Source organism: Diabrotica virgifera, chromosome 3, assembly GCF_917563875.1.
Source record: "Diabrotica virgifera virgifera chromosome 3, PGI_DIABVI_V3a".
In the NCBI taxonomy this organism is placed as follows: Eukaryota; Metazoa; Arthropoda; class Insecta; order Coleoptera; family Chrysomelidae; genus Diabrotica; species Diabrotica virgifera.
In genome coordinates this window covers 266,830,979-266,854,295 of record NC_065445.1, presented here as the reverse complement: position 1 = coordinate 266,854,295, position 23,317 = coordinate 266,830,979, and the positions used below count along the sequence as shown (strand labels likewise).

Here is a 23,317-nt window from a genome sequence, read left to right as displayed (position 1 = left end):
AGCGTGTTTTATATGTTCGGTCATGGGTATTCTTTCATTTTTCCGACTGTATGTGTATGTCAAATTTCATGCCAATCCAAACGGTTCTTTAAAATTTAGAGGTTTTGCAATATTTTGCCGTTAAAGAACGGACTACAAGTCAAGTATATAAAAACGTTTTAAAAATTGTTATTTCATCCCGGTTTTATTTGTCATTCTGTTTGTTTTGAAGAAGTTTTAATAATAAATGATGAGGGTACTTACGGGGCATGTGAAAATTTACACATCCACACATTTTTAAAGTGAACTCAGTTAGACATTCTAACTTGCAATTTCTTGGTGCGTATATATTGAAATATTTCAGTTTTTTCTCAGTTGAAAAATAACATTCACGTGCTTTAGGTTTGTATATTTTAACTTTATCAGACGTTGACATTACCTTTGGTAGAACCAGAGCGTTAACTACCCTGTTAAACGGAACCATAAAGAATTGACTTTTTAGTTGTGGAATAGAAAACGGTGCGTGTAGAATCACCTGAAATGTAAAAAATGTTTTCAAGACATATTTAAAATTCAACAGAGCTAATCTTATGCCTGGATCCGATGGAGTGTGGCGTGACACTCTTCAACAGTTTACGTCGGCAAAGAGAAATAGAAAAGAGATAATAGTTAAAATAAAGGGCGTGCATGATTTGGACGCTAAATTTAAAATTCGACGCTGAAAAATAAAATTACCTGTTTCTGCATACATGATTTGGACGCTGGGTCAAATTGAAATGTAAATGGAAAGTCAGGTAATCAAATTCTACAGATTAAGCTTGATAAGGTTTATTTGTCACTTTGAAATAAATACGACATACATTTTACGAAATGGTATCGATCGATACAGTTAGTTTGATACTCATGTATCCTATATCTAACGAACATAATTTTTTTTTTACTCTTTGGATGTTTAAGTCTATTACTTTCATGGACACTATTAATTTTAATGTAAGTTTCAGTTTAAAATTTTTTTAAAACATCAACAAAATGGAAAATATTTGGATGAGCATGGTAAAAATTATCATTAAAACGCGAGTGGAACGATTCACAAGCATTATAGTTGTTAATTCTAAACTCTCACTCATCGTAGCCCACATCTCCGGCGGAAATGTTGCGTGGTCGCCAATGTAGTTGTCCAATAAGTAGTCGGAAAACTTTTCAATTATTGCATCCTTTGGTTGAATAGCCATAAAATCATATATGAAAGATTCTTCGACTTCTGAGGGAGGTAAAAATGGCAGCCCAAAAATATATTTCAGCCATATATTTTTCATTGATATCACACTTGTGATTATGTTCTAGATTACTTCGAATCACTAACTTTTCTGGCCATTTCGTGAATATCTTCGCTTTACACGACCGTTTTACGCACCTTACGACACAGGTTTATGGATTACAAACAAATTACCAGTTTATTTTTTGCGGGAAACGAAAGTAATTAGTTTCGGTAGTACCGTAAATAAATTATCAATATGTCGTCAGCTGTTACTATACAGAATGTCTCACCGAATAAATCCTATTCTACCTCTTACTCTACATCAGTGGAATTTATACAACCCGTTGGATGTGCATGATTTGGACGCTAAATTTAAAAGACCCAAAGGAGGAAGACCCAACCCTTCGGTCCTAACTTTACTTTCTGGCAGCGTCCAAAACACGGGTACTTTTAAGACCCTCAGGTACTTTAGCGTCGAAAACATGCCCGCCCAAAATAAACAAGAGCACAGTGGCGGCCCACGTTACCTTGAAATTAATAAATATCTACCTTTTGATGAATTGAGTCGAAACGCTTCGATGTAACGTATCCACTCGAATATCGAGAGTGCACCACCAGAGTTGGCAGTAGAAGTTGGTTAATTCATACAATGATAAAAATTCCAACACAACCTCGTTAGAGCACTCTATACTCCATCTAATTTACTTACCATTGCACGTCATCCGCGTCATATCTTGAGACGTCACATGATACCAACACGAAATATTTAGGCGGTAGGTGTGTTCTTTTTTAGAATCACTTTGCCGAGTACACTGGCGTTACAGCCACTAGGCATACTTTATTATATACGCGTAGAAATAATATTTAAAGATTTCTATTAATGTTAACTTAAAGAAATATACAATAATATGTTTAATTTAATTTGTATAAATGGATTATAAAGCGTTTTTATGAAGCACATTTGTTCGGAATACACTGTAACAATAATCGAACGAAGGTGATATTTTGGCATAAATTGGTAATATTTATTTGACAGTTGCGGTGATGACACTTCATATTTGTTTATATTCTTTACTATAAGTATTTGTTTCATTATATTTAATGTTTTTATTATGTACTTTAACGTAAGGTTATAACTTAATTCTTATTTTCCATTTCTAAAGTTTTTATTTATTTATATTGAATATTAATTTGTTTTGCTGTATAATCCACTTCCGCAAAAATTACATGTATTATTTTGAGGAATATCTTAAGTGTGTGGCTTATTAAAGAAATTGTTCTGTACTGGGAGCATTCTGTCGCATGTATTGACTTTGGTAATGTTACAATTGTGGACAGCAATCAATCCTGGGGTATTACTCCTGTTGTTTATACCTTGTTGAACAGATCTAAAAGTATATGCAGTGTTTCTTCGTCAATGCATTTAGTTAGCTCAGTGGGTATCTGATCTGGGCCTACTGCTTTTGCGGTCTTTGCATTTCTAATTGCCTGTTCTAATTGGCACATTATTATTTTCGGTCCTGTTTGTTCCTGTGGTTCTTCTTGTATCATTCTATCATCGTTGAATAGTTTCATTATGATTCCTGCCAAAACCTTAATTTATCTTTGATGTCTGCGATGAGTTTACCGTTGTCATCTTTGAGTATCCCATAGTGTGCTCGCTTTTTGGTACTTGTTAGTTCTTTTATTTTTTTATGCATATTAAAGCTGTCGTATTTTCTGTCATACTCTTCTATTTCTTTGCATTGTTCTGGTAAACACTTTTCCTTTGCCTTTTTTATTTCTACTTTAATTTTATTTTGTAGTTCTTCGTGTTTTGGCTCATTTCTCCCTTTGGCTTTCTCCTCTCTTCCATTAATGCTAGAATTTCCGAAGTCATCCACTTCTGCTTTTTATTCGTCTTTGCAGGCTTTAAATTTTCTTCCACAGCCTTTAGCAATGCTTTCTGTATTTTATTCCATTTTTCATTGACATTTTCTGAAGTTAAAATTTCTTCTTCTACTTGTGTTAGATTTGGATGCCCGTATAATTTTTAATATTTTGATTGCATGACTGTTTGTGCCTTACACTGTAGTGAGGTGTAAGGATATTTTATTTTAATAATATTAATTTTATTTTTCTTTTGCAGACATCAAAATAAGTTCATTCTTAGCCCAAGGCCAGTAAATCACAACTTTTGAGGGAAATAACGCTATTTCACGTTATCTTTTTCTATTATATATTTTCTATTTCTCTTGGCGTGGGTCACCACGTTCCGTTAGATCCCAGCTTTAGTTGTACGATCATATTATCTTATATATTAACAAATTTACTTGAAAATGGGGAATGAAAGGACTACAAGGTAATGATAGTGAAACTGCAAGCCAACAATATAAATTTCTTGTACTGGTCGTCAAAGTAAAGAGTGAAACTAAACTAAAATATTACAGATACCAGACACCACAAAAAATTAAGTGGAGGACGTTAAAAGATGAGAAAAAAGGTATATGCAGGATAAAAGTACCTACATAATCAAAAAAATGTGGAGAAATATGGCCTGTATTAATAGAGGACACACATTAATGGAAAAACGGAGAACACTAGCTCAACAAAACAAGAGAACAACAGCAGAGTATTCGAAGATAAACAAAAGCATCAAGAAAAAGATAAAAGAAGAGATAAAAAAGAAACAAGAAGAACAAGTTGAAAAAGTTATTCAACAGAATATGAAGTGCTTACGACCAAAACTGAGAAAAACAGAAATAAATGCCATCAAAAATACTCAGGGAGAAGAGACCAACGATATACATGAAATATTAGCAATAACACAACAGTATTACTTAGACTTATATCAAGAAAAACAACCACCGACACAAGAAACTCTTCAAAAATTTAAAACTAAAATAAAAAATGCTAACTCTGACCTACAACCAGAAATTAGCAAATCAGAAATAAAGAAAGCCCTGAGAGAAATGAAAAATAATAAATCACCAGGAAGAGACGGCATTACAGTGGAGATGATTAAAAATGGCGGAAAAATTACAAGGGAAGTCTTATATATATTATTGAACAAAATACTAAGTACACGAAACATACCCAGTGATTGGAATGAAGCAATCACCCTGTTATTGTTTAAAAAAGGAGACAAAAAAGATCTGAAAAATTATAGACCGATTGCCTTGCTTAATGTTATGTATAAATTGTTAACTAAAATATTAACCAACAGACTAACTCCTAAATTCGACAAATTATCAGACCAAAGAACATGCAGGATTCAGAAAAGGCTACAGTACATGTGATCACCTACTGACAATGAAGTTACTTATTGAGAAAATAAATGAATACCAAATACCCATATATGGTATTTATAGGTTTTGAAAAGGCATTTGTCTGCATAGAACACTGGGCAGTGAAACAATCACTACACAATAGCAGAGTAGATTACAGGTATACAGAACTAATTTCTAATATATAAATTAAGGCCACAACTACGATCCAACTTGAACAGAATACACACCCCATACCCATCAAAAGGGGCGTTAGAAAGAGAGATACGATTTCGCCGAAACTCTTCAACCAAGCACTAGTCAAACTATTTTCAAGAGATTACAATGGGAAGAATATGGAATCATCATTCATGGCCAATATTTAAATCACCTAAGATACGCTGACGATATCGTCCTTATCGCTATAGACAAGGGACAACTACAAATAATGATACAACAACTAGACCAAGAAGCCAGTAAAGTTGGATTAAATTTGAATTACAGCAAAACCAAAGTGATAACAAATCAAGAAGATGAGTTAAGAATCGTAGTTAAACAAAACCAAATAGAGGAAGTGAATGAATACATATACTTGGGACAAATAATAAAATTGAATAGAGACAACCAAACAGCAGAAAAGAGACGAACGAAGTTAGCGTGGGCCTAGTTTGGTAAGCTCAGCTTCATATTGAAGAACAAAAAATACCCTCAATATCTAAAAACGAAAATCTACGACCAATGTGTTCTTCCGGTCCTTACATATGGATATCAAACATGGACGTTCACGAAAGCGAATATAGACAGAATTGCGAAAACACAAAGAGCAATGGAAAGACAAATGATCAACGTAAGACTGTCAGATAGAAAATGGAATTTCTGGGTAATAAATATCACAAAAGTTAAAGATGCTACTCGTCAAACAGCTAAACTAAAATGGAAATTCTCCGGTCATACGATTAGGCAAAAATACGAAAGATGGAATAAAATTATTACAGAGTGGAGACCATGGACATATAAACGAAAGAGAGGGAGACCACAGATGAGATGGGTTGATGACCTAAAACACCAAACCGGCTCAAAATGAATGCACATGGCTCAGGATAGAGAAAGATGGAGGAGCGAAGGGGAGGCCTATGTCCAATATTGGATGTCACAAGGCTAATTGATAGATAGATTAATAGGGGTATATTTATTGAAATACTTAAAAAAACATCAGGAAAGAAGTCTGAGAATAAAGGGACTTTATAAAAAGCTAAAGCAGAAGCGTAATACTTACACAGAATTTACCAGAGACAGGCGCGGATCCAAGGGGAGGTCAATGGAGTGAATTGCCCCCTCCTTGAGACCTCGCCTATTGTCTACTGAAACTGTTTTTAAGAAAGAGATTACGATTGAACATAAATAGTGAATTTTGTGTCCTGTTGATAACTGAATAACTGAAATATAAATATGGTAGAATTCCTTGGAATTGAAAATTATTAAAAGTCTTTGGAACAAAATAAATGAAAAAGTCCCACATAAATCTGTTTCTTGCCATATATTCAATTCAATGTCAGATACCAGATAAAAATATTAATTGTCGGTGCTATGTTATGGTAATTTGATCATTTAATAAAACCCCCCGAATAAGAGCCGCTTTTAGAAGGATGTCCAAAGTATTATGTAACAGAGACCTAACATTGGCATTAAGGATCCGACTACTTCGCTGCTACGTAATCGATTTAAATCGCTTTGAGGCTCTCGAAATGTGGTGCAATAGAAGAATTTTAAGAGTTTATTGGATGGAGAAGATTCAAAACACCACAATACTAGAATGTCTTCGCAAGACTACTGCGATTATAAAAAGCATCAAGAAGAGATAGCTGGATTATTTCTGATATTTAATGAGAGGTTCCAAATATGGGTTGCTACAAAATTTTATTCAAGTGAAAATAGCAGACAAACGCAGTCCAGGACGAAGAAGAACTTTATGGTTGATTTAGGGTGGCCATAAATAAAATTAAGATACCTATGATGGTAACCAACGTTTTGAAAGGATATGGTACATGAAGAATAAGAAAATAACAGCCCATGCTGAAAAAGAATCCTGCGTACGCCAGTCACAAGAAAATTTTTATTTCATTGCCCCCACCTTGCAAGGTTGCTGGATCCGTCGTTGACCAGAGAATCAGTTGAAACAAACGATGAAGTTCTTCAAGCACTTGCACTAACAGAACGTTGGTACCTGTTTACAAAAACAAGAGAGTCAGTCCCAGCTCTGCTCCGTTTATTCCATTTTATGGGTCTGCCACCGAGTCTGCACTGAATCCCTCAAAAGAAGCTAGAAAGTGCCTTAGAACAAGGGGTTCACATAATATAAAAGTAAACATGTAGAAAAAGAGAACAAAAGTAAAATGGAAAGAAGAGCCATAGAAAAAGAAAAAAATGAAAGAAAAAATCTGGCCATTGGACAAATACATAATACCATAATAAGAACTTTTTTGAGAAATAACTTACGCTAAATCCTTGAAAATCGTCTACACACAAATAATCCAGATCTGTTTCGTTCTGATACAAAATAATTTCTAATGCATTATCAGCTCCAGCCATAAAGGCTCTATAAGGGTACTCATCCGAACTGTTAACATTTTTGTACCCGTCCTCTACGTTCCATTTTGTTTTCCACGACTTGTGGTAATCTTTAACTTGTACTCTAAAAAATAATACATATATTAAGTTGCTAATTTGTGATTTAGTTTTTTCTATGGTTTTCAAGCTATAGACCAAGAGGCAGCGCTGAAAAATCTATTTGAATTTACTAAAGCTAGATTTTTCACAATTGATTACTGTGAGTGTGTAGAGAAACATACTGCGGTCGGTCAAGCGAAACGTAGAACAGGGGTTACTGAGAGGGTATCAAAGTTGCTTTCCTACGAAGGTAATTATTTCCATTTACTGGGGCTGAAAATCAGTACACACATTATAAATTAAATATAAATAAAAGTTATTATAGTCGGTCAGGTGTATGACGGGACAGAGCCGGTCGGTCGGCCGCAATAGTCGATTGAGGAAATGAAGCATTTTGGCTCGCAATTTTTTCGTCCAGCATGGATTTACTTGAAATTTTCACAGATGGTAGGGAATAGTCCAAGGATCATTTTCTATATCATGCCGCTATCATACGCTAAAACCTTGGGGGTGGTTGCCACCCCATCTCGGGGGTGGGAATTTTTTATTAAATTTTAACCATGTAATTCGATGTAAAACGTGATTCTACTTTTTCGACGAAAAAATCGACTTTTTTAGAGGGTTTTGTGACCTCGAAAAATATGCATTTAATCAAAAAAACTGTATATATCGAAATTGTACCTTTCAGTAACACAAACCAAATTATTTTCCTATAATATCTTTAAGACCAATACAAACCGAGATACGGCATGTTAAAGGTTAGCTTTTTTTGTCAAGTCAAATGCACAATTTGAAATATTCAAAGCCAAATAATGGGAAAAATTTGCATTTTTCGAGGAAAACTTAAATAATCTTTTTTCAAGTATACAATTAGACCTTTAAAAAATAATAATAAAAAGTTTCTAGCATGAAAATTAAGCGACTTACAAAAAAATGTAGGTACCTGCTTTTCTCTATGAAAAAATCAGTAAAAACAACCCCCCAACTACCTTCCTAATTCAAAATTGGTCTTCACCTTTCTGTAGTTTCTTTTATATTTATATTATCAATATACTCAAGGAGTTTGACCTATTTAAAATGCCTAATTTTGGAAAAATTGGTGTTTAAAGAAAAATTTATTTTTTGCAATTTGGTATTTTTCACCTTTTACTTCAAAATATCTCCGAAAATACTGAAGATATGAAAAAAATTATAAACTACTAAATTGTAGCTTTTTTAGCGACTAAAATTACCCTGTACATATATTTTATTTACAGTGAATAGTTAGCCAGATATAGCTATTTAAAACCTTTATTTACCAGCAAACACCCCCATATTCGAGACCTTTAAACCCGCCCCAATTAAAAACTAAGGCATCTTACGGAATTTAATTTACACAGTCTTGTAGTTCTTTAAAAATCCTACAAAATCATTTTTGAGGGGTCTCATTACTAAGAGGGTGTCAAAGTTGCTTTCCTACGAAGGTAATTAAATCCATTTACTAAGGCTGAAAATCAGTACACAGTGAGATATAATCGAACACCGCAGGATAGCGGTGTTCGATTAACACAAGTTGATTTCCACCAAAATTTCTTCCAATCTTTATCTAATATATTATTTTCTTACTCTATATTTTGTTGTATGTTCATATTTTAATTTCACAAAAATGAAACTTATTTGATTATTGTTTGTGAAAAATTGTTTTAAACAATTGCATATGTTTTTAGATAAAACTTTTTTATTTTCTAAGTTAAAATATATGAACAAAGAAAGTTTTTGCTAAAAAAACGTGTTATTTCAAAGGACAGAGTATGTGTTTTTATTTTGCAATAAACAAATTTATTTATTTATTTCGCAATGTACTAAAAATTAAAATTTATCAATCATTATCAAAGATCATTGGAATGCCCAATCAGAGCGAACGTATCCGCTGTCCTGCGCGTAGCACCAAAAATTAATGTTTATTTAAAAAAATTCCTGACGCCGTGGTAATTAACCGATTTTAATTTTGAAAATTGTATGTGAAAGGTACCGTATTCTTTTATATGTAAGAAAAAAATTCAACTTGCTCTCTGCTTTATTTTCAGTGCTGCAACATTTTGAAAAAAATGAATTTTTTTTGCCAAAGCTGGATTGCAAAATCTATTAAGCAGATCTTAATGAAATTTACAGCATTTTTTTATCATATCATAAAGTTTTTGTGAGTCAAATACGAAGGTCCTAAGTGTAGCATAAATGGTTGAAAAACGTAAAATTTGAATACTTGTTTTTTTATGGTTTTTCCGAAATTATTGCTATTTTTCAACAAGGGTGACAATTTTTAAAATTTTCAGTTAATCCTATATTGTAGGAAATTTAATTACGAAACCTTTATGTCGGTGCAACTTTTCTCGAAAACGAATACTTTTAAAGTTATAATCAAAAACCAAGAAAAAAATCGAATTTTCCATTCATTTTTTGAAATTTTTATTATTTGGACAATGTTCTGGACCTTTTTGAGTGGGAGGATAACTCAAATAATATTATATGAGTTATTTTCAAGCAATTTCTGCAAAAAAATTTGAGTCACCTCTCAACATCCAAATGTACTAATATTTTTACAGATGCGCCCTGGTCTAAAAGACAATGAAGTCGACTTTACTAAGTAACAAGACATTTACTCAACACACACTACGCATTAGACTATAATCTTATTGCAAAATCAACTGTACCAGTCAATGGCCTTAGTTGTCGAGACATTTAAGCTAAGTAAATAGAAAATAAATAGAAATTATCTATGATTAATTATTTATATGGGAAATAAGCCACAATTAAAATGAAAAAAATAATTTTATTAACGTTTCGACGCCCAAATCGGGTGCCGTTGTCAAAATACAAAATATTACTAAATAAACAAAAATGTTGTTGCTAAGCAAAAAAATTCTTCTAATAATTTATTTAATCTGACTCATTTATATTGGCAATTTAGACATATATTATACATTTTAAAGTAGAAGACTTTAAATTGATATTGCCAATATTTATGAGTTGCGTTCCTGGGACGACTTACTGAAAGATAGTTCATTCGATTACATGAAATCAACCCCAACTCAAGAATATCCGTCACAAAAAAATTATAGCATGTGATCTGTCTTTAAAAAGAGAACCAAATGCAACGTTAATAAAATTATTTTTTTCATTTTAATTGTGGCTTATTTCCCATATAAATAATTAATCATAAAAATGCCACAAGGAAATAGCTTCAGAACAACATTAAGAAATTATCTAATACAGTTTCATTTAAAAAATACAAATTGACGTTAAGTTACTAATGAGGCTAAAGATAATTCATAAGGTTTATATTGTTCATGCTTACACTGTAGAGTCATATATTGCGGATTTGTCGAGGATATTGAAGGTAAAACAAACACCATCATCCAATATTATTGGAGTAAACCATTCACTGCACGAAACACTAAGCGACATAAATTTACATTGTTCCATGAAATGTTCCACTGGTATTTTTATCTGAAAATATATACAAACATAGTAATTACAATTGTTTAAAAACTACAACAAGGGTAGTATTTTAGCACTTTTCCAAAATTCTTCAAATTCGTTCAGAACTTTCAAAGTTATAAACGAAAAAAGTTCCAGCTTAATGAGCGTCCAAAAAACTCTCTGGTGACTTGAAATAACGAAGGCAACTGCATTTTTGAAATGGTAAAAATAAACTTTTTAATAAACATATAAGTATAGAATAACTTGTTGATGACAATCAGTCTTATAAGTCGCGTTTTAAAGTCTTTCGTTAGATAATTCACTCCAGAATATATGCTAGAATTGAAGGATAAATTAGTGATACGCAATTTGGTTTCCGTAATAATCTTGGAACAAGAGCGGCACTATTCAGCGTGCAAGTACTAGTTCAGAGGTGTATAGACGTCAATCATCCTGTTTATATGTGCTTTGTAGACTTTGAAAAAGCATTCGACAAAGTTAGACATGGAAAACTTATGGAAATTTTGGACGACTAGGAGTAGACAACAAAGATTTAAGAAAAAAAACAATAAAATCCTTTATAAAGGGTATATATATTTAGAATCCCTAAAAAGAGCTACATCACAGAACTAGTTTTCGATTGGTTGACCAATCATCATCAGTGCTTACCTAAAATGAATATAACCTGATAAAATAATGCAGAGGTTTTAAAATTTTGACTTCTTCTTCTTCTACGGCACTACAGCCCAAATTGAGCCTTGGCCTCCTTTATTTTTTGCCTCCACCCTTGCCTGTCTGTGGCTGCTCTTCTCCATACACGGACTCCTAAAAGGGCTTGTTTACTGTGTCTTCCCAGCGCTTTCGTGGCTTCCCAACCGGTCTCTTTCCTTGCATTCTAGCATTCAGTGCTCGTTTTGGTAGCCTATCCTCTCCCATTCTTATCACATGTCCGGCCCATTGCAATCTTTGTAATCTAATGAAGTCTGACAGGGGCGTTTCCTTATAAAGTTGATAAAGCTCGTTGTTGTATCGACTTCTGAAGATTTCGTTTTCCCTCACAGGTCCTAGTATTCTCCTAAGTACTTTCCTTTCGAATGTGTCGAGTTTGTTTTTGGATGTTTCTTTCAGCACCCAGACTTCACTGCCATAGCATGTTATTGGTCGAATTAAGGTTTTATAGATTCTCATCTTTGCATTTCGGTGGACACTTTTTGACCGAAATATATGGGAGAGGGCAAAATAAGCTCTGTTTGCCTGCGTTATTCTCTTCCTTATTTCTCCATCTTCTGATCCGTCGGCATATATTTCTACTCCCAGGTATGTAAACTTTTCAACCGTTTCAATGTCGTCTTCATGTATAATGTTTTCTGGGACTATATTTCTTCTCGTCTGAGTCATTATTTTTGTTTTTTCTGTGTTAATTTCCAGACCTAGCATTTTTGTTTGTGTTTTTAACTCTGCATATGTTTCCTGTGCTCCTGTTGATGTTCTACTCATAATATTAATATCATCAGCATAAGCGGCCAGTTGAACCGTTCGGTTGGTCAGTAGATTTCCTCGTCCAGTTTGCATTTGCCTAACCGCATACTCCAGTGCCAGGTTAAACAATGTTGGGGCCAGCCCATCTCCCTGTTATAGTCCCTGCGAAATGTTAAAAAAAGTCTGTCCGGTGGTTTTGTATTCGTACACATGCCTGAGTTTCATCCATTGTGGCTTTAATGAGTCTTATTAACTTGTGTGGTATTGCCAATTCAGCCAATATATAGTATAGTTTGTTCCTTTTGACTGAGTCGTATGCCTGTTTGAAGTCTACAAACACGTTGTGAACATCAATATCGTGTTCCCATGCTTTGCTCAAGATCTGTTTTACTGTGAATATTTGATCCAGTGTCGATCTTCCCCGTCGGAAGCCCGTCTGATACTCTCCAATAATATTTTCTGCTAGTGGTTGGAGCCGCTGGTTTATAATATACGTGAGGACTTTATATGCTGTACATAGTAGAGAGATTCCACGGTAGTTTTTGCACTGGAGTTTGTCTCCTTTTTTATAGATCGGGCATACTATACTTTTCTTCCAGTGTCGGGTATTTTCTCTTCTTGCCATACGTCTCTGATGAGCGCGTGGATGTGACTTGCTAGGTGGTCGCCACCTACCTTATATAGTTCTGCTGGTATTTCATCAACTCCCGGAGCTTTATTGTTTTTCTGGGCCTTAATGGCTTCGAGAACTTCCTCTATGGTTGGAGCTTCTACTCCATTCTCTTCTGCGTATATCATACCCATTTCATCTTCCATGTCTACTTGAGTTTCAAGTAGTGTCTGAAAATAATGCTTCCAGGTTTCTGTGACTTTCTAGTCCTGTCGCCAGGGGGGGGGTACAACGGCCTCCTTAATTCAGATGGACTTACCCAAGTTTTTATTATGTATTTTGGCCCGTAGAATACGAATTTTTTGGGTAACAGTTGATACGGATGTCGATAAGATTGTGATAAACAAAGAAGTTGAGGAATTACATAACAGCGATTTCTCGCAAAACAAAACACGCTTTTGTATTTTTTGGGCCATTCTAACCAAAAAATGTTGTACAAGTTTTTTCGTAGGATGCATAGTTTTCGAGATAAACGCGGTTGAACTTTCAAAAAATCGAAAAATTGCAATTTTTGAACTCGAATAACTTTTGATTAAAAAATGAAATAGCAATTCTGCTTACCGCATTTGAAAGTTCAAGTCAACTTCTATCGGTTTCGAATATATACATTGCTAAAAATTTATGTGTTTATTGCTAAAAAAAGCTATAAACACATAGTGTTTCCCGTGCCTAATACATGCGTTTACATGCATGCTACGTAGAAATAGCCTCGCTTGCACTTGTACCTACTCTACCTACTCGTTCGATTTTAAATGAGAAATCATTGAAAACATCACTCCAGCACTAGGTGTTTATACTTTTGTTTAACAATAAAATAATAAATTTTTAGCAATGCAAATAACTAAAACCGATATACTTTGACTTGAACTTTCAAATGCGGTAAGCAGAATTGCTATTTTATTTTTTAGTCAAAAGTTATTCAGGTACAAAAATTGCAATTTTTCGATTTTTTGAAAGTTCCACCGCGTTTATCTCGAAAACTATGCATCCTACGAAAAAATTTGTAGGAACACTTTTTGGTTAGAATGGCCCAAAAAATACAAAAACATGTCTTGTTTTGCGAGAAATCGCTGTTATGTAATTCCTCAACTTCTTTGTTTATAACAATCTTATCGACATCCGGATCAACTGTTACCCAAAAAATTCGTGTTCTACGGGTCAAAATACATAAAAAGAACTTGGGTAAGTCCATCTGAATACAGGAGGCCGTTGTACCCCCCCTGGCGACAGGACTATTCTGTTGGTCACTGATTATTTGCCCACTTTCATCTTTACATAGACTTGTTTGAGGTTTATACCCACTTTTTATCTTTTTTAGGTATTCGTAAGCCCCTCTAATTTCGTTGTTTTTGAAATGTTCTTCCATTTTTTCTATTTGTCCATTTTCATAGGCTCTCTTTTTATTTCTACATGTCTTGTCTGCTTTCCGTCTTGCGACTTCAAATAATGTTCGTCTTTCCCGTGTTCTTCTTGTTATGTACATTTTGTGTGCTTCATTTTTTTCCTCGATTGATTGTCTGCACTCGTCATCAAACCATGCTGCTCTTCTCTCCTTTTTCTTGTTTCCCAGGGTGGACGCTGCTGCTGTCAGTAGTGCTGTTTTGATATTAGTCCATTTGCCCTCTATGGAGTGCAGTTCTAGCGTCCTTAACTCATTTGCGACTTCTTGTTCGAACTTCTCTTTACATTCCTGAATCTTCAGTTTTTCCAGGTCCAGTTTGTTTGTTCTTTGTTGTCTTTCGTTTCTTTTGCTGTTAACTCTGCATCTAAATTTGGTTTGTACTAAAAGATGGTCTGATCCACAGCATGGTCCTCGTCGTGTTCTCACATCGGAGATACTACTGGCTGCCCTTTTGTCTATCAGCACATGGTCAATTTGATTGGTTGTGGTTCCATCTGATGAAATCCATGTCATTTTGTGTATGCCTTTATGTGGGAAGCATGTGGAACTTATAACCATGTTTTTACTGGTGGCAAAATTTATCAAAAACTCCCCATTCTCGCTTGTTTCATTGTGCAGAGAGTGTTTTCCTATTGTGCCATAGAACTGCGGTTCCTTGCCTATTTTAGCATTCATATCACCCATTATAATCTTGATGTCATTTTTTGGCGCATTATCATATACTATCTCCAGCTGTTGGTAAAAGCTTTCCTTTGTATGTTGCTCTTGATCTTCTGTTGGACAGTGAATGTTTATCATTGTTAGGTTGAAGAAGTGGGTGCGAATTCTCAACTTACACATCCTTTCACTGACTGCCTGGAAGTCGATGATTTTTGACTTAAAATCATTATCCACCACAAATGCGACTCCACATTCTTTGCTTCCTTGTTCCTTCCCTCAAAAATTTTGACTACGGTTAAGAAAAGTTGTAGGTTATACTCACGTGATCTAACATGCTAACCACCAAGATATAAGATTACAAAAATATGTGGGTAAAAACCCTTTAAAACTAATCCGTCAAGGAAACATCGATTGAAAATGCTAACTTAAGCATGGATGTTTAAAATATTCCATTTAATACGTCCTAGGTAACATCTGATGGGCCCTAGAGCGTATTAAATGGAATATTTTAAACATACATGCTTAAGTTCGCATGTTTAGTCGATGTTTCCTTGACGGATTACTTTTAAAGGGTTTTTCCCTCATATTTTTGTAATATTATATGTTGGTGGTTAGCATGTTAGATCACGTGAATGTGAGTATAACCTACAACTTTTCTTAACCGTAGTCAAAATTTTAAAACCTTTGCATTATTTTATCAGGATATATTTATTTTAGGTGTGGCATGATGGGCTGCTATCTAAAATAAAAACTCATTTTCCCCATCCTCTCTATACACTTCTAAGATCCTATCTTACCAATCGATACTTCCAGGTTAGACATAATGAAGCAGTATCAAACATAACTCCAATTCTATCAGGAGTACCCCAGGGCAGTATATTGGGACCAACTTTATACTTACTCTACACAGCAGATATTCCCCCAACAGCAAACAGCACAATTGCTGCCTACGCAGATGATACTGTTATAATGGCATCTAGCTCGGTTTCAGTTACAGCGTGCCAAAATTTACAACAGCATTTAAATGGTTTAGAGAAATGGTTAAAACTGTGGCGAGTTGAAGTAAATGGCAACAAATCTGCACATATAACATTCACTTTATGCAGGAAAAGTGTACCATCTGTGCATATAAACAATACCATCATACCCAAAAGAAATGATGTTAAATACTTAGGAATACATTTTGACAGCCGATTAAATTGGGGAAAGCACATCTGGAAAAAACAACTACAACTCGGATTAATATACAGGAAAATGTATTGGTTCATGAACAAAAAATCCAAATTAAGTCTATACAATAAGTTATTATTGTATAAATCTATCCTAAAGCCAGTTTGGACTTACGGTATTCAGATATGGGGTACTGCATCTAATTCCCATTTACTGAAACTTCAGCGTTTTCAATCAAAAGTCTTGAGCCATATTACCAACGCACCGTGGTATGTGCCTAATTATGTTATACATCGAGACCTCCAGATCCAAAACATTAAAGACACCGTTGTCTCACTCAGTGGAACCTACCTAAAATGCTTCCTAAGGGAGCTAGGGCTTTTTGAAGATGGTGCCATATAATTAGTTTTTTTTAAATACCTCTAGAACGCTTCTATTTAGAAAAATGAAAATTTGTATACATATTTACTTTCCAGAAATGAATCGATTCCATCTATTGCAAATTTCTAGTACCGGTCATAGGCGTTCGTTTTGGGTAGGGCAACGGTTATTTTATCGCATAACTTTTTTGTCTTCAACTTTTAAGCATTTTTGATACTGGATTATTAAATTGTGAGATATTCTAGTACTAAAAGATACTATTATTTTAAGTCGGTAGGACACACCGTTTTCTAGAAAAATCGATTTGAAAGTTTTTAGTTTTAAAAATTTGAAAAAAAAAATTGAAAAAAATTAAAAAAAACGATGTATTTTACCAACTTAAAGCAAGAGTAACTTTTCGTACTCGAATATCTCATAAATGAATAATCTAGTGTCAAAAATATTTAAAAATTAAAGACAACAAAGTTATGTTAAAAAATAACTGTTGGCCTACCCAAAACGGACGCCTATGACCGGTACTAGAAATTCGCCATTGATGAAATCGATTAATCTCTGGAATATAAATAAATGTACCAGTTTTCATCTTTCTAAATAGTTTTTTTTTAATTCAAAGAACGAAAAATTTTCAAATCGATTTTTCTAGAAAACGGTGTATCCTATCGACTTAAAGTAAGAGTCCCTTTTAGTTCTAGAATACCTCACAATTTAATAATTCAGAGTCAAAAATGCTTAAAAATTAAAGACAAAAAAGTTAGGCGATAAAATAACCGTTGCCCTACCCAAAACGGACGCCTATGACCGCTACTAGAAATTCTCAATGGATGTAATCGATTCATTTATGGAAAGTAAATATGCATACCAATTTTCGTTTTTCTAAATAGAAGTGTTCTAGAGGTATTTAAGAAAAACTAATTACATGACGCCATCTTCAAAGAGCTCTAGCTCCCTTAGGAAGCATTTTCGGACTAGGTGAATTGGGTTAAAATGTTTGAAAATTATCTGAGGAATCTCCTGTCTTCGTTTGTCGTTAGAGTTTCTGGACACCCTGTATAATTTAATGTGTGTGTATTTTAACTATTGATGTTTATTTATATGTTCGTAAAATATGTCTTTGTAAATTGTTATTTATATCTCAGATATTTTTATCAGAAATGTATCGCAGAGGATTTTCATCACTGGATGGATTTCCACTATGTTTATGTGATAAACCTATTGATTATTGTTTTTTAATTGTAGAAACAGATTGCAATAAATAAAGGATGTTTAAAAAAATTTTATTTTAGGTAAGCACTGATGATGATTGGTCAACAAATCGAAAACTAGTTCTGTGATGTAGCCCTTTTTTTGTGTTATATGGTATACAGCCAACTAGAGGAAAACTTTTTCCTTGTGGAAAGATTTAAGAATTATACAAAATCTCTATACTATCACCAGCAAGTAAATGTCAGAATTGGCCTAGATACTTCTGAATCAATTGAAATTTTCCGTGGGGTTAGACAGGGTTGGACTTGCATTTAAAGAGACACTCGCCAATGTTGATGTCGGTATTACGATCAAGGGAATTAAGATCAGAAATCTGAGATATGCGGATGATACTATGTTGTTTGGGTATTCTGCGGAAGAACTACAATAAATTGTTAATTATTGATAGTGCTACTGGAAAATGCAAAGAGTCGACTTAAAACCTAATAGTTTAAAAATTAATTAAATGGTGGTCAGAAAACACCGGTAGACGACTACACTATAATATGGTACTGGAATAGAAAAAAAATCACTTATCTGGATTCAGATATAAATTACAATAAATTGGAATTGGGATATGAGCAAAGAGATAAAAAATTCGTACTTATGGAAAAAGTCAGAGCAGTGTTTCTTCCGAAAGAAAAAAGTATTATATGGACAGAATATTAACAATAACCTCAAAGTAAGACTCATCAAATGTTACATTTTCCCAACATTATTTGGAAAATATAAATATCTTTTTAATTGAAAGAATTATACTATACCTCATCCAAAGCTTGATAAAAATCTTCTGTGAAATACTCTTCATTTGGAAAATAGTCATAGTCCGTGTCACAAACGTAGGAGATATACTTGGCATATCGTTCTCTAAAATAATAAAAAAAACGTGAAAATAAATAGTGTAAAGAAATATCTATCAATATAATTCCGTCTTCTATTTACTTTTGGACATATGTACTCGTCTCTTCCGTAACTCTTTATCTAGTACTGCTAGGCTCTATCTCGAGATTATAAGACTATCTTTGAACTAAAGCTTAGATGGTTTGCAAATAATAATGTCGCGCGTATCAGATATACGATGAGAACATTATGGACCTCAATACGAATAAAATTAAGTACATGGTAGTCAGTCAGGAGTTTAATACAGTAGGAAAAAGAAGCAGAGGACGCCCGACCAAAACATGGAGGAGTACCATTGAGGAAGACCACAAACGTATGAAAAAAACCTGAGGAGAAATAGCAACCATGGCCAGAAATAGAGGAGAATGGAGAAGATTTGTGGATACCCTATGCTCCTTCACGGAGTAACAGGATTGGATATATTATAGACATGGTAGTCAGTATCATTTAGCACTTGGTACCAAAATCTCTATCATCAGATGTTATATATTTTCTACGTAGAAGCGGTAAGGAATGCAAGATTATTAACACCATCAAAGAGCGCAAACTAGAATATCTTGGCCATATTATGAGGAATGAACAGAGATCCCAGGCAACCAAGTGCCGTCAATAACGTCGAGGAAACGTCATTTTTTGATGCGTAATGCGTTTGATGAAACGTTTTGATACGTAAGATTAATGACGTTAAAATACGTTTAAAAACACGTTTTCATTTGATAGCCTAAGTCTGCCGTCACAAAATTTGGAGGAGCTTAAAAACTTAATGACTCCAAACAATTTCCATAAGATATTTTTCATTTATTGTTTACATGCTTTGTGTGGTAAAATAAGTCTTTTCATTTAGATATTTAGTTGAAGAAGTTTTTGTTAGATTTTCTCAAGTGAGTTAGTTCAATGGAATAGTTCTTCTTGAAAACTGTTTGAGGTTATGTTATTCGTTTTGTTTTGGTGTTCATTTTCTGTTAATGAACTAATTATGTGTTATTGAGTTTAATTAAATTAATTTGTTAATAAATAATTTATTAGTTTATATGTTGTTTCAGTTTTGATACAGTAAGTATACCTATATAAAAAGTGAAAATTCTATATTTTTTGCATTGAGAGTATTGTAATTCTATACATTTTAGATAGTCTCCCATTTGGTTTTACTGTCAGCCTTTGGGCTAAATTTAAAACAGATAAATGAAAAATTGCAATACCTACAATGCCCATACGAATAATTGTTATGTATTTTTAAAACCATAAAATGAAAAATAATCTAAAAACAACATAAAACTACGTTATTTATATAACCTTGGTTGCCTTGGTTGCCTGGGATATGCCTTGTTACAACTCATTCTTCAGGGCAAATTATTTGGAAAGAGAGGACCATAGGGAAGATTGGTTTCAAAACCTGAGAAAGTATATTCTCTGATTTATGAATACATCTACAACCGGACTATTCCAAATAGCACTAAGCAAAGTTAGGACAGGGCCGCGCCATCCACGTGTGCAATGTGTGCGGCGCACACAGGCGCCAGCAATTAAGGGGCGCCACTAGAGTTTTCACAAAAATTTTAGCCGGATCAAAATAACACTTACCCATTTTTTTTCAGCTTTTACCAAACGTTGGGATATCATAAAACAACACATTGCAAGTCTGGCTTTAAAGCATTTATCTGATACAAGCTGGCTGGTCCAGCAGAATTGATGCTTTAAACCTTAAAGCCATTATACAAAAATTTGTCAGAAATTTATTATGCTTTATGTGATTATGATATAACGCATTAGGAGAAAGATTGTGATTGAAATTATCAAGCTAGATATTTAGCATATGCTCAGTTGTGCAGTCTACATACCTATGGTATAAAGTTGTGATGAAAGTTAACTTCGATTGTTCAATCAAAAACAATGAATATGCAGAGCTGGCCTTAAATGCTTTACAAGAGATTAAACAACTGTTGCTAGAGTTTCGGACAGATATCAAATTTAATGATGTAATTACTACAGCAAATGAAACTGTAGAGAAACTGGATGTGGAGCCCAGTTATCAACCAGTCACACAGTTACGGCTTCCGAAAAAAGCTGATAGTTCGATTACGAACACGATTACGAAGACGAATCGATTTTGGATCCTAAAATGTCATACAAAGTTAATTTCTTTCATTGTGTTCTCGAGCAAGCATTAATGTCAGTAAACGAAAGATTTTCATATTGAAAATCATGTTAATTCTTTCAAATTTTTATACAGGGTGTTTCATTAATAATTGTCCATATAGTAACTGGAGAAACCTTAGCACAAAATACGAAGATTTAACCTAAAACGCTTAAATAAAATGTGGTTCCTTACTGAGTTACAGGGTGTTTAATCTAAAAATTTAAAAATTATTTTTGCTCAGCATTTTAAAACTATTCGACAAATTATTTTCATACTTAACACAAAGTGCGTCTACTATACATCCTACTAAATTGTGATAAACAAACGTTTCTAGCTACTACCAGAGGCGTACGACAGGGGATAGTAAATGGTTGACCCTTCTAAAGTTCTACGCCACTGAACGAATTACTATTTTAGTTCCATTTTTAGATTCTCCAATACTTTCTACGTAAATAACATACTCCTTATTGGTAACGATAAAGTCATTAGTTTTCGAGATATTTGAAGTTAAATATGAAACAGCACAGTTATTTTGATTAATTTATGATATGATTCATGTGATTAAAATTTAAAAATTATTTGTACCCAGTACTTTAAAACTATTTGGCGTATCCTTATCATACTTGGCAGAAAGTGTAAGTACTCTACACCCTACTAAATTAAGATAAATAAACTTTTCTAGCTACTATCAGAGGCGTACGATAGGGGATACTGGCTGGTTGACCCTTCCCAAATTCTACGCCACTGACGAAATTGCTATTTTAGTGTAATTTTTTTATTTTTCAATACTTTTTATGTAAATAATATACTCTTCATTCGTAGCGATACAATTATTAGGTTTCGAGATATTTGAAACTAAGAATGAAGCGACACAATACATTAATCAAAATAACCGTGTCGTTTCATTTTTAACTTCAAAGATCTCGAAAGCTAATGACTTTATCGTTACGAATGAAGAGTATATTATTTTCATAGAAAGTGTTGGAGAATCCAAAAATTGAACTAAAATAGCAATTCCGCCAGTGGCGTAGAATTTGGAAAGGGTTAACCATTCACCTTCCCCCGTCGTACGCCTCTGGTAACAGGCAGAAATGTTTGTTTATCATAATTCAGTAGTTTGTACAGTACCTATACTTCCTGCTAAGTATGAAAAGGATACGTCGAATAGTTTTTAAATGCTAAGCAAAAATAATTTTTAAATTTTTAGATAAAACACCCTGTAACTCAGTAAAAAACCACATTTTATTTAAGTGTTTTAGGTTAAATCTTCGTATTTTGTGCTAAGGTTTCTCCAGTTACTATATGGACAATTATTAATGAAACACCCTGTATAGGTAATTTCAACGACAGTACAGAAAACTCACAATTAAAACTTTTGTGTAGATATTTGGAAAAAAACTGAGATTTAATGATCATGTATATATTATAGTCTAAGATACGATATAAGGTCGATTTGCACCGATCTGTTTAATGGATAAAAATTATTGGATATGTAATTTAGCATGTTCACAATTACAAAAAACAAGGGTTGCCCGATCTAATCTTGTTCTAACTATAATTAATTAATAATTAAAAAATGACATTTTTTTTATAAATTCTAAAAATATTTTTTCGACCTTGGCGCAGATATTATTTCAGATTTTTTTGGGTCATTCTAAACAAAAAAGGTCTTGTAATTTTTCTCTAAAGTTGATCGTTTTCTAGTTATAAACAATTTAAAACTGAAAAAAGAACGAAATATGACCATTTTCAAGGCTCAAAAACATAAATATAAAATATCATTTTTGAAATTACGAAGTACCTAAATTCAAGTTCAAACCTTATTCTATCAGTTCTTGATAAGTCTTTTGGACTTATTTCATTCTGAAATATTGTTTTTTAGTTGTTAATGCCGTCTCCCCATAAGAAACCTTCCTCATTAACAATTAAAAAAATATGTTTTAGAATAAAACATTCCTAAAATTCTTATAGAGACCTGATAGAAAAAGGTTTGAGCTTGAATTTATATACTTGATGATTACAAAAATGATATTTTTTATTTGTGTTTTTGAGCCTTGAAAATCGTCATCTTTCGTTCTTTTTTCAGTATTAAATTGGTTATAACTAGAAAACGATCAACTTTAGAGAAAAATTACACAAGCCTTTTTTTATTTAGAATGACCTAAAAAATCTGAAATAATATCTGCCCGGGTCGAATTTCTTTTAAATTCATAAAAAAATGTAATTTTTTAATTATTAATTAATTATGGTTAGAACAAGATTAGATCGGGCAACCCTTGTTTTTTGTAATTGTTAACATGCTAAATTACATATCCAATAATTTTTATCTATTAAACAGATCGGTGCAAATCGATATATCGGATTCTCTACTATATATTTTAGAGGGAGCCGATTTGTTTAAAGAATTAAATGAATTATACAGCTTCAGCCTTCGTTAAAAGAATTAAATAATGATGTAAAATTTTAAAATATGTATATATTTTTAAAGGAAATAACGATGTGATGTGCCTATCCGTGACGAATGTTGGCGATTATCATGGCAATCTTTATCTTAGCTATATCCGAGATATGCAGAGGGGAAAAGCTGCACAGATGTTGTGCTGAACCAGGTTCTGAGGTATTTTACCCAGGATGTTTTTTTTCTTGCTGGACCTCGCTTTCCAAATAT

General features: G+C 33.3%; 1 protein-coding gene across 1 annotated transcript in view; it reads right to left on the bottom strand.

Moving 5' to 3' along the window:
• Nucleotides 1–23,317, bottom strand: part of LOC114326366 (pickpocket protein 28-like) — a 54,530-nt gene that overhangs the window by 12,173 nt on the left and 19,040 nt on the right. Inside the window, exons 3-6 of the mRNA XM_028274718.2 lie at nucleotides 18,377–18,479; nucleotides 10,484–10,635; nucleotides 6,979–7,174; nucleotides 244–514 (exon numbers count right to left, since the gene is read on the bottom strand). Of these exons, the coding sequence (XP_028130519.2) occupies nucleotides 244–514; nucleotides 6,979–7,174; nucleotides 10,484–10,635; nucleotides 18,377–18,479 (722 nt within the window). The remainder of the gene's footprint in view (nucleotides 1–243; nucleotides 515–6,978; nucleotides 7,175–10,483; nucleotides 10,636–18,376; nucleotides 18,480–23,317) is intronic.